This window comes from Chrysoperla carnea, chromosome 2 (assembly GCF_905475395.1).
Source record: "Chrysoperla carnea chromosome 2, inChrCarn1.1, whole genome shotgun sequence".
NCBI classification, from domain to species: domain Eukaryota; kingdom Metazoa; phylum Arthropoda; class Insecta; order Neuroptera; family Chrysopidae; genus Chrysoperla; species Chrysoperla carnea.
Window position 1 is genome coordinate 44,821,833 of NC_058338.1, and position 13,464 is coordinate 44,835,296.

Consider the following 13,464-nt stretch of genomic DNA (forward strand, 5'->3'; position numbering starts at 1 on the left):
GCTTGCAAATGGGAGTTTTAATAGCACAAACACACTTGAACACACACTAAATTTCAATTCAATGATCAAAATCGGTCCATCCGTTTAGGAGGAGTACAGCGACTAACATACTCAAAATATGTATAATAGATATGTATAATTTTTTTCTTTTTAATGATTTGGATCATATTATTCAATAAAATTTCCGTTTCTATTGAATAATAGCTCCAAAGTCACTTTAGTTTACTAACATTATATTTAAACTATAAATTTAAACTATTTTAAATTCTTATTTGCGTTGTATAGCCTCTAAAACTCAATTATATAGAGAAAATTACATTTCGCTGTCCTAATGGATGTTTTCATAAATTATAGTTTTTTTTCAAATACAGTCAAACCTAAGCGAGAGTTCAAGGGAGCACAATCTCATTGTCGCTTATAGAGGTTTCTCACTAACCCGAGTTTCTCCCTAATGTAGGTACATGGGTAGCGTTTCTCTCTTATAGAGTTACGCAGCAATAACAAGTCACGGAAAGTACGATTGTAGTAAATATGTAATATGATAAAATTATGTGCATAATATGCACAACATATATTATGTACATATATACTATCCCTTATAGAGGTATAATACGTAGCAGTCTCACTTACGGAGGTCCATGAGGGAAAAACGACTCTCTCTTACAGAGGTTTCTGTTTCTCGCTAATAGAGGTTTTGGTAGCTTAAAATGACAAGAGTTTTCTCACTTATCCAGTTCTCAATTACCCAAGTTTGACTGTATTTTTAAAAATTTTCGCAATTTAAGCGTTTTAGAAAGCTTGATTTTGTATGAAATATTTGAATCTGGAATCATCTGTCGTATTTCCCAGAAGAAACAAAGTTTGTTTCCCAGAAGAGGCAATGGTTATATGCATTTTAATTTCAAATAAATAAAGTTATACTTTGATTATTTTTTATAACTTTGTGTAATTTCTTCAAAACTTATGGGACAATTTTTGTTGTTTATTGAACCTTTAATTAATCGAATCGAATAAAATGTTTCAAATTAGCATGATAATCTCAAATAAATGAACTAATGCTATACTATTTTTCATAACTGCATAATTTTTCTAAAAGTCACAAAAAAAGTTTATGCTAACTAACGCGTATCGAAAATAATGTTTCGAGTAAAACTAACTTTTTTAACATGTGAAATCTGAATGTGTAATAAAAAATGAGGGTTTCCAATAAGTATTTTAAAGTTGACCTCTGTACCAGTCCAGAGCATGAAAGTGAGAATGTTTTTCGTTTTCAAAATAAAGAGTTTTCTCGAGTTCTTCAAGTGTTCACATACATATCAGAACTTCATCAAACAGTAGATAACGTTAAAATAATGATATTTTTTCAATTTTCTATCAATTTCAACCTAGGGAAAGGTTCTTTCCTGGATAAAAGTTGTTGAAATTTTTGTAGAATAAAGATATTTTTGTGAATATTGCCAAGTACCTGCTTCGAATAATTAGAAATATGGATAGTATGACCTAAACATCCTTCAAGGTTTACTTCACATGGAAATGGCATCACCCAGTTTCGATAGAAAAAATTCTCTAACATCATTGACTTTGTTGCAAATACAATAACGTTATGCAATGCCCTTGTGTGCCAAAACTACTTGTACCTAAAAAAAGAGCGCTTTCCCATCTATAAGTGTATAGCGTTATGTACACCATTTGATGAAGTCCTGCTGTTATAACTTGGATCACCCTACATAGTTAGTTAAAAATAAGCACCCTTCGCGTATATTCGCTTTTACTATTTTCAGAATAAAGTTTCGGTATAGAAGGATTTCTAGGAATCGGTTTTTTTTAGCCGAATATGATGGGAGTATATATACAAATTTAAATTGATTATAATATTATGAAATAAACCAAATGTGTATGCTTTTTGTTCTGTTTTTAATTTAAATAGTTTATGTAGAATGTAGATTATAATACTACATATTACATTATAATACAAAGTAACAGTAACAATAGAAGTATAATCAATAAACACTGAAGTTCCGATAAACAGTTTAAATGTTTTATTTTGTAAATTACTAGCTTTTGCCCACGACTTCGCTCGTTATAATGATTCATCTTATGAATCGTTGATTCTTTTAGAGAACCAATTTTAAAGAACCACATGCTATCCTTCAACTCGCTTTTCCTCGCTTAGTCCACCCTCTAAACATCAACTTTACTTACATCTCCTTGGAAAATAACACGGCATTCAACCATGAATTTCGCTTTACTCCTTTAAAGAATGAAATAAGAAAATGATACAGTATACTTTTCTCTCATTCGCTTGTAATAATGATTCATTTAGATGCCCAATCTTTACCTCACTTATCCCCTCTATATGCTGTAATATACACAATGTCAACTTTAAAAACCCAAATGCTACCCTTGAACCCGCTTGTTTTCGCTTAGTCCGCCCCCTAAAGATCCACTTTACTTACATCTCGTTGGAAAATAAGGCGGCATTCGGTAATGTAGTTCGCTGTGCTCCTTTAAAGAATGAAATAAAAAAGTGATAAAGTATAATTCTGTCTCAAACCATGAGCTCATACCACTTTAAACCTTATTTTGAACCACTTACGGGATGAATTTTAAAAATACCTTTACTACAAGAGACAGTGTATGGTCGATTTTCACCCATCTGATAACCAGATGAGACATATTTTTTATGACATTTTATTGACTTTTAAACACTACTATCATAATTTTTCTATCGACAAGTGTTCATGACTATTTTTAATTTATTAAAGTTTAAAATTTTGAGATATTTTGTCATGGCAGCTAGTTTCATAAAAAATTTAAGAATCAATAGTGTAGTAATATATCGCTTGACTAAAATATTTTATAATTAAACTGATTTACGTTTAATAACAAAATTATCAAATAATCATAATTATATATTTCGTTATACATTTTTCAATAGAAATATACAGAACTAATTAGCTGCTATAAGACTGTCTTAATTCCATCACTGTTTTATTTCAAACTAGATTATATTCAAATTAACATATTTATTTATAAATAACCTTAAATTAATGCGACTCATTTATTTTCAATGAAAAGGTGGAAATTTAAAATTTGTCATGTTGTCTTGATAAAAAGATACTTAATAATAGTAATAAAATTTAATTGGAAAAAACTTTTAAACTGTGTTCATTTGGTCACATGGGATTGGTTGGGACATTTTTTGAGATAACGTTTGATTTTTTGAAACTTAAAACACTTTCAAGCTTCATTTCCAGGATGCATATATTTCTATTTTTTAATACATCTTTATGTTAACTGCTTAAAAATTTGTGTTTTAGACGCTTAATCACAAGAGGGTTTCGTCGAGAAAAAATCGTTAAAATTATTAGGTTTATTTTTTCAATTCTTTATTTTTTTAAAGTTATATGATAAATTGACTCTATCTTTACGAAAATTCCTTATGTTTAATCTGGATCACGTTTACAAAAAAACCCATATCCCCACTATAAACATTTAGTCTATTTCAATGGCAGTTATTACATAATTTATTACTAAAATAATTCTAGGTAACTTATTTCAAGTAAACCTACCTATAAACCTTACTTAGGTACATCTCAAAATTGGTTAGTTACTTTCCTTTTTCATTTGAAATAAATAACTGCCTACGCTAGGTGTTTTGTTATAAATACTAGCAATTTTATCTACATTGAATACAATATACAGAATGTCCGATTTACATCTAGGCATATAAATATCACGAGTATGACAGAGTACATGCGTTACGCAATGCATCTAAGTAAGAGGTGTTATAGGTGTTATATGAAATTGCAAAAGTGACTTGTATCGTGGATTATCTGTTGTAGTTCATCTATTCAACTAAGAAACTCCCACTCTCCAAGCGTCTCACAACTATCTCAACGCATATCGAAGCTTCAACATGTATATAATAACTTTCACTTAGAAGCATTGCTTAACCCATGTATTCTGTCATACTCGTGATATCTATATGCCTAGATGTAAATCGAACATTCTGTATATAACTATTAAATGATATTAATTTCTAGCAAAAAAACATGTGTATGTATATCTTTAAATCTAATTAAATAACGAAATTTCAACAAATGTATCAAAAGGTTAAAGGTGAAATTTTCAATAATAGTGACAATATTACCTCGGCACTAAATATAATGGATGCAAGATTTGACAGGTAGAAATATCGTAAGAGCATAGGAAGGAACAGGAAGTCGTGTTTGCAATCCCCCTCCCCTGTGCGCTAGAAATAAAAAAACAACAAAAGTTAAACAACTTGTATTGGAAACGATTTTTCGTAAGCCTAATAAATACAATGGTTATTAATTGCAAAAATTTCTCTAAACATGTTTTTTCTTTCCGTGCTTACGGAATCTAGATTATTTTGCTTTCGATTTATTCCGAACTTATTTGGTATTGTTCTTATAAAGAGTCATTTAAATATTTATTCATTCTCTTATCATTGGTAAACATGAATTGAATATTTTACGATCCAAAAAGCCTAGGTCAAAATCTCCTCCTCAAGTCTCCTCCAAATATGTAATATATGAGGAACTTTGATTTATATGAAATACACAAAAGTTTAAAACAAATGTAAAAATTTGGTTTCATAATAAAAATATCCAATATGTACATAAAAGAGCAGTAAGTTGTTTGAAGTTGGCACCTCCAAAAATCACATTCTTAACTATTACTAACCCAAATTACATATATATAACTCTCATCTAAATCCTCTTATTGAATTTGAGGAGGCTATACTGAAGTATAAAACCATAAAAATTTGGAAACAAGTGGTTTTTCCCATGTTAATCCTCCACAAAGTGCTCAAATTAGTCCTTCTTTTTGACATCGATTTTCTTATATATCGAATTTTAGCTCATTTGAACAAACAGGAGACGCTGGTGATGCCTAAAAACAGTAAAAAAAAGCACGCGATTTGTCGTGGGACACTCGGTGGGAACTTTGATCCTATCGTATCTTCGTACATTATAAATGTAGCGCTTACTTTTTTACTCAGATTTGCTTTGAGTTTTTTGCTGGTTTGAATGATTGATTATGAACATGTTCAATTTTTTGAGATCATTTTGTGCTTTTTTCTTCTGTCTATATTTTTAAAAATTTCACCGTGCAATAGTAATTCTAAAATTTTAATGTATTAATTTAGGATGAAATATAATACTTTATACTCTATACTTTATGAATTAATTGTAATATTGGTTTATTAAAATACATATTTTTGATTTAGTAGTCAACCCAATATGTGCGTACGTTATGCTTGATCAGGATATTTAATATGATAAAACATAAAATTTCCTTGTACTAACTTAAAATTATCTCTATTATGTTTAACTTCTGATAACTCACAACTCATTTTTTTGAATGAAAAAACATAAGTTTTGGCCAAAGAATACAAATTGGCAAATTGAAAAAAATTTTACATATTCTCAAAATAAATAATGTCGGATTTTGGGGTCGTTGTTATTTGTTGCACTTTTTTTCATTTTGCCTCCCAATCAGCAAACAAATCATAACGTGCGATAAGGAACACAGTTCCAAAAATCAGACATCTCTCAAAATCCATAACACTTCTACCCCTACCGGCGTTAGGGGTTACCTACTATAAAGTTTATAAGTCTATACTTTCGGGAGAAATATGACTAAAAACACGCATGTGACATGAATATGTACCAAAAAAAATCATGTGATCTGAGCAGCGGTAGTTACTAGTCACTAGTCAGTAAAACTGTTCATGATGGTTGATTTTTCTGTTACAGTAGTAGTAGTAGGACTAGTAGTAGTAAACCTTTGTTACATTTAAGTATTTTTATATTATATTATCAAACAGTAATAATGTTCTTCTTGGTAGGTACTATGTTTACAAAACTTGCTATTAAATAATGGTTTACTTTAAAAACATTTTCCATACTGTGTGTACGATGCCGATGTTAAATAAACATATGTTCTATCACTTTTAACGTGATTTTTTGTTAAAAATTACAAGCTTTCTTTCAAATTGTGAGTAGCAGAGCTCCACGACTTTATCTGAAAAAAAATTCAATTCCTTATTTTTATACCCAAAAAAACTGGTGAGCAGCAGAATTCCGTCAGTTAAGTCATATTTTCCCCTCATTATATCTTGCTTTATTAAAAGGTGCTTTTTATTGAAATGAGAATTTCTGTTTTTGAAAACATGCAATATCTATATTTACAGCGGTAAAAAGAGTTGGAAAGTTGATACCTGCATATCAATGACACTAACCCAATCTACAAACCGATATTCAACACTGTAGCTTACTTTGAAGAAGCTGTACTGAACTTTAAAGCTCTCAAATTCGCGTAAAACATAATATTTCGAACCAAATACGCATTCTTGTTACTAATCCAAACTACATACCGGTTTTAAGCCTTTAGATCAATTTGTGGAGACTTTATTGAAGTTTAAAGCCATAAAAACGTCAAACAAAGCGGTTTTCCGCTTGAAAATCCCCTCTAAATTGCTGAAATCAAGCCCTCTTCTTTTTACGTTCTTTTAAGCTAATTGATTATGTTCTGAGGAACAAGATTATGTTCTTTCAAGCCAATTGATTATGTTCTGGGAAACAAGCTTATGTTCTTTCAAGCCAATTGATTATGCTTTGGGGATCATGAAATGAATTTATTACACACACCCACCCGCCTTCGTTGACTTTCGATATAGTGCATAAGTGTATATTTTCGGCGAAAATATGACTAATTGAAGTATCTTTTGATTAAATAGTGGTCAAATCGAATATTATGACACCCTAATAAATCCTACTTGTATACACTTAGTTTATTTTTTGCCCTCCCTATTATCCCTTTTTGAATCATTTTTCTATCTTGACACGTTTTTATGGTTTTGTACAAAATGTTACACACTGTAATAAATATATAAATATAATAAAGACAAAGATGGATATATCGAAAAAGGATGTTAATATTTAGTATGGTCGGTCGTCAGGGCTCATCGACTGCTGGATCCTGTTCATAGATGCTAGACACATACTCTATAGGAACCTTCTCTAGTCTCTGTGCATACACACTCTGACTATAGTACTATATATACACAATATTGTAAGGTTGTTACCATGACGATGGCCGGGAAAATGACAGTATACACACATATACATAGCTCATTATTTATTAGACGTGGAGCTATACAGATAGCATGTACGGTAGATTTTGTGTGGATGCGCTGTTTACCAGCTTACAAGTATATACATAACATCATATTCTGGTTGTACAAATGTTACTAACAACTTAACATATCATCCACCATCCAAGGTGTATGGTTTCTTGATATTTTGTTTTCTTGTCACTTAAATCGGTTCATTTCATTTAATTATAATCGCTTACTATAATTTTATCTTAACTCTTCTCTGTCTGAGTCCAATTAGTCAATTCCCACTCTTTATATCAGTGTCGCGGCCATTAATTCCCGATAATACATCCACAAAAATTTGTCGAAACCATAATTTGTTTTGTCCAAAGCGTTTTTACAAACTTACCAAATCCATGCGAAATTCCAATTCGAAAGTTGGAATTTACTTATGATGGAACTGGAAAATTACTGGCATTAATATTTAAAGCCGCTAGATTAGACTTCAAGCTTCGACTAAGTTTGCATCTTGTCTGATTTATGTAGATTGATTCGTGTTGTCTGATTATAAATCAGTTATTTTAAAAATTTTACCAAACGAAGAATAGTCGACTCGAAACTCATCCTAATGGAAAAAAATTTCAATAATTTGCAAGCATTACTCAACACATTATCATGTAGTCTATAATCCCCATATGAAGTACATACGCTTAATGCGACGAAGCTGCCTTTGCCATTTGTCTGGCACCATAGTATATCCTCCAAAGTGGCTTGATAACATATTGAAAATTAAATAAACAAATTTTGAGTATATCATCGCATACACAACTTATTTTATAAAACAGATAATATAGAAGCTCGTTACTCTTGTCCATAATGCACTAAATTACAGGAATTTTATTTATTTTTTAATAGGTTCAGTATCACGTTTTAAATGCAAAAGCACAATATCCTAACAAAAAAGAAAGCGAAAGAGCCTCTTGTTTTAAGGAAAACCGTTTTGGTCCATACCTCCGTAACAGTACACTTTAGACCAAAAATGGTAAAATCCTTTATATTAATATTTAATTATTAAATATAATTAAATATCCAATCTTTTTTAAAAATTATTATTTTTTGTATCACTTACAGTTTATGACTTATATACGACTATGACGATTTACTTATTGATTATTTGATTGATACCTTTTCTAATATTTATTTAAACAATTAAATTTTATTAACTTAACTTTTAAATCTACAAATTTCCTTAAACTTTACTTTAAACTTTTTTTCTAAAATTGATATTTATGAAGTTATAACGCGTTTAATGTTGCAACAATCGGGTGCAAGGTTAATAACAAAGAGGTATGAATTTGTGAAAAAGATAGGAAATTCGATTATCTACAATATGACGGCACTTCCATCCTCCAAATTTGTTCACATTCAGTACGTGACATCAAACTTATTTTTAGAAAAAACAAGTAAAAACAAACAATTGATTGAGTTAATTGTTGAAATGCCCTGTATAGAATGTGTTGAATATTAGTGCTTGCATTATTTTTTATAAATTAGGACGGTTTGAAAAACTAACACAATTAAGACTACCATTTATTTAGTTTTCGAAAGTATTATCTAGATTTTTTTCGTTTTTCAAGAACATTTCGCAAGACCACTAGTTGAAGCTACCTGCAAATTTTCTACTCCCTATATTTTATAGTTTTGGAGATAATAGACAGAAAAATGTTTTGACGTTTTCGAAAAAATGTTCTTTCAAACAAAAGTTGTTTATTTTTATTTTTTTTTTTTTAAATAACTATTACATTTAAACTTTTAATTCTAGAAAAAGTATTTTCTGGAATTTTGTTTTTTGTTTTTCTAGAATGTTTCACATAACCATTACTTAGTTGAAGTTATTTCAGTTTAACTAATTTTCAACACACTTATTTATAGTTTTTGAGAAAATGGACTCTCATGGGTAAGCAATTAGCATATCTCGGTCAATTTAGCTAGGAAGTCGAAAAATAAACAAAAATGTGAAAAATTAAATCTGCTAGAACTGTTCATCTTTCAGTTGAATTTTTTATTTTTTTCACGCATAGGTTTTTTGTAATTTGTAAAAAATTGGTTAAAATCCTCCAAAGAAAAGGGGTTAGGCACGCCCCTGAGAGGTCGACTTTTTTTCGAAGTTTTTACAACTTAATAAACAACTAGAGGAAATCTCAAAGATGCTTTTTTTCTTTAATACCATGATATTTTATTTTATTTTGTTGTGCTATACATATAGCTTTGAAATGTATCGTTAACTTTTCAGTATAGGATAGTTCTTGTAATTGGTACACAAATCCAAAATCGAAATTTTCACCATTTCTTTACTCTCAAGGTCACGACAATGTATTAATATTACTTTTGTATTAATATTTGTGTAAACACGTGTGTGTTCGTTCATGAACATTTTTTCGTTCACGTCTTGTGAATTGCGAGTGCGACTCGAACTTTGCCATATTATTTAATTTTTCTAGTAGTCAAAAAACCTACTTTTCATATCAAGATTTGTCTATACTCGCCGACTTCCTCACACACGCAAATCAAAAAAAATTCCAAGATGTTTGGTACTGAGATTTCTCTTACCACTGTTTTCAACCAACTTTTTATCTTTTCCAACATAAAATTTCCTGTAATTTGATATAACAAGCGACATAGTGTTTTTCCGAAATGGCAACCTACAAACACAATTATCCGTTGGTACGAATATATTAATCTTAATCAACGTGAAATTTTTTGAAATTTGATAGCCAAACGATTTTCTTGTGGCTTTATTTTCAAATATTTTGCCAAGACAGTGGCCCCATTTATCATTCTCTGATTTGTATTAAATGTTAATATAATATAGTATGTTATATATTTTGTTCATACCTATTATACAATTTAACAAGATATTTTTGAACAAAATTATTAGAAACAATGATTTTAACAGGTTCATTTTTTTTTTACCTCAACTCCGCTTGGTATGAAGAGGACAACTTAAAAAAAATTCCTGTATTTTATACTAAAACATATAGGTGGAGCAATGAAGAGATGAATAATTCCCTTTATTTCCTGAATAGTGGTGTAATAATTCAATCTGTTTAATAATTTTGGATTAATAATATAATTTATAAATATAAAAGTTCAATTTAAATATGATCACATATATTTAAAAAAATATTTATCTATATTCCAAAATTACCTAGAAATTTATTTAAAAAAAAAAAAAAAAAAACAGGGAGTCAGGGAGATATACCTGCCGGTGCACCCTTTTTTCTTGTAAATAAAATAAATGTTATCGTTGTTCCCTGTTTTAATATTATCGGTACCTATGGTAGCAGTTGAAGCTATAAATTTATTTACTAACAAGTTAAAATTTACTAGTACCCTACTTTACACATATTTAGAGAATAAACAGTGTCGTATTAGATATAAATTGAGTAGAATCGTAGGCTTTCTAAATAAATATTTGTTATAAATACAAAAAGAACATTTTAAAGAATCCTGACCTGCTAATTTTTAATGTGCCATGAGCTTAAAATTGATGAATACCCATTTTTTTTTTGTTATTCTAAAACGAATAATAATAAGGCTTCATAATTTGTCCAGGATTGGATAAATGATTGGACAAACAAATTTTGACTGATGTATATAATTTTTATTATTCTCGCTCAGAATCAACGAAAAAAGTAGTACAAGAATCTCATAAATTAAGACAATTCCCTCATTCGATTATTGAAAAGCCCCATCACGCTTTTCTTTAAAATATTAAGTGCATTAATTTGACTGAATTCTTGCGATGTTCATTTTTGACATCTGTTAGGATAGGATCAATAGATATTTGAAGAAATTTTTGAGAAATTCAATCAACTTCATAACCATAAATAGGAAATTAGCCAATAAAATATAGAATCTACTTAATTACTGATTTTAGACATCATTCTAAAAGGTTCCAAAATGAATCTAAATTCATTAGTAAACCTTTTTAAAGAGGATTACTAAAATTTTAAAATATGGATTGCTAATATTCTTAGGTTTTTGGTAAATTTAGTGTTTGTACCTCTACTGTTATCTGGGTAAGGTGTAGGCAAATCCGCCACTGAAAGTAAAATGTAGGGAATTCGAAAACTTTTATTAGTATTTTTACGTTTTTCTAAATAATTATTATGGTATTTTTATTCTCATATGACAGTCACACTCATAGGTTACATGTTTTTTTTTTAATATTATGGGGGAGTAAATTGAATAATTATGAAACTGAAAAATTACATAAGCAATTAAAAAAAGATCTGATAATCATTCTTTACTTTTATTTTTATTTAAAAGCCTGAACTTAATTTTGATGTGGACGTCACAAAAAAATTTGTTTATTTTCAACTTTACTTTCTTAAGTTTGAAATAGTGAAAATAGTGAATAGTCACTACAAAATAGTGATTTCTTATATTTTTCACTATTTCATTTTTAGAGAGTAAAGCCGCCGCCTAGCTCCCAAACCAAGCAACTTCGCACTAAGGCAAGTATGTCTAAATTGGCTTTTTTAAACTTAACTATGTCTGATGTAACGCTGTAGAGACTCTTTAAGGACATCTATCATATCTTTAATCTTTCTATGAAAAATTTTAGACAAATTTCCAGACAAATATAAAATGTAAAAGACTAATAAAAGTAGTTAATAATAATACACTCGTCGCCAAAATTTACACAACAACAATTTTTATCAACATTGCACTAAACTTCAAATAATGGCAACTTTGCGAAAACAAAGAAAATGTTTATACTGGCTTTGCAGTTTTAACTATACTGGTTTTAACTTTGCGAAAACTTCAAATAATGGCATATCAAACCGGGCCTAGGGCGGCATTAAGCATAAATCCGCACCAGCGCTACCTCTTTAAAATAAAGAACTGTATGTCTCCACAAATTTTCATAGTTAAACACTCTTTTCGGATTGCAATGAATTTTTTTCGTAATTTAACGGTTAAATAACTTTGGCTATCGTAGTTACGAAACTTATACCATAAGCACCTAGCTACCTCCCACGTGTTTTAGCCTTAAATTTATTAACTATAACCTTATCTTGCCTGTGACAAAAAGTTTTTTGAAATTTTAGTGAAAATTACGAAAAAAATGCATTGCATCCCATAGCGGGCGATAAACTATGAAAATTTAAGGAGACAAAACAGGACTTTATTTTTAAAGATTTAGCTAAAAATTCAAAAAACTGCAAGTTTTCAAATCATTATACAAATTTTGAAATTAAATAAGTTTACGAGAAGTTACAATTATTTGAATTTAAGGGAAAATTTGATAAGAAAATTGATTGCGATAATTTTTATGTGGAGTGTAGTTTTACAATAGCATAATTGTTGATTAGATTGCCTATATTATTCAACAACAAACAGTTTTTGTTTATCGAAACTTTACTGGAGTATATGTATGTAATATACATATCCACATATGGCCGAAAGTTTATTTATAAACACAATCAATAAACATAATTATTTCCTTTGTGATATTATACACCAAAACTATTATATACTAGAATAAATTTATTCAATGCACTTACTACAATCAAATTTCACATATGTTTCAGGTAATTTTTTATCCCTCTATGTAACTCAGAACACTCGAGAGCTACATATTACATCGCCGAAATTAACAGCTCCAAGCAGTGAACAATGTAGCTTAGAATTATATCTTCATCAAGCGAATATGAATGCATCAGTGATCAAAATTGTTGGTGAAATTGTTGATACTACACGAACCCAATGGATTGTTCATGAAATGTTGGGAAACAGTTACCGAATGTAAGTCATTTTTTACTTGATATTTTTTATGAAGTTTTCTTTCTATAACAACTTTACTCAATCTGATTTGGACATAATTAACAAAGAGCTAACTGACTCTTCTCTAGTTACCTCTCACCTATAAGTTTGAAAAACTATTTGCGCGCGAAATAAAAAGTAAAGTGATAGTAGAATGGAAAATCTGCTATTCACCGAGCAATAGTTCACATTATAAAAGGGAAATCGGCCGCAAAATCTTGATTGCTTAAGTTCAGCCTTCTCTTATTTATTTAATATTTTTTATAAAGCATGCTCTGGAGAAGGTTTAAAAGCTGTTGAACATAAATATAAAATTTAAAACCATGCTTAAGTACTTACCGCAATTGTATTATTTGAGTTAGATAAAAGGAGGGGCGGGCACCTGTTAATGATGTAATGATTTAGTCAACATGTACAAGTGACGAAACTTTCTAACCTGCCGAAAAATTCTATTAGTCTTGTTTTACACTAAAACATGAAAATAGGCAATTTTGGGACTTTTT

General features: G+C 29.5%; 1 protein-coding gene across 1 annotated transcript in view; it reads left to right on the forward strand.

The window, feature by feature from the left end:
• LOC123292719 (ALK tyrosine kinase receptor) overlaps positions 1-13,464 on the forward strand; it is a 36,846-nt gene that overhangs the window by 12,972 nt on the left and 10,410 nt on the right. Inside the window, exon 3 of the mRNA XM_044873433.1 lies at positions 12,730-12,943. Within this exon, the coding sequence (XP_044729368.1) occupies positions 12,730-12,943 (214 nt within the window). The remainder of the gene's footprint in view (positions 1-12,729; positions 12,944-13,464) is intronic.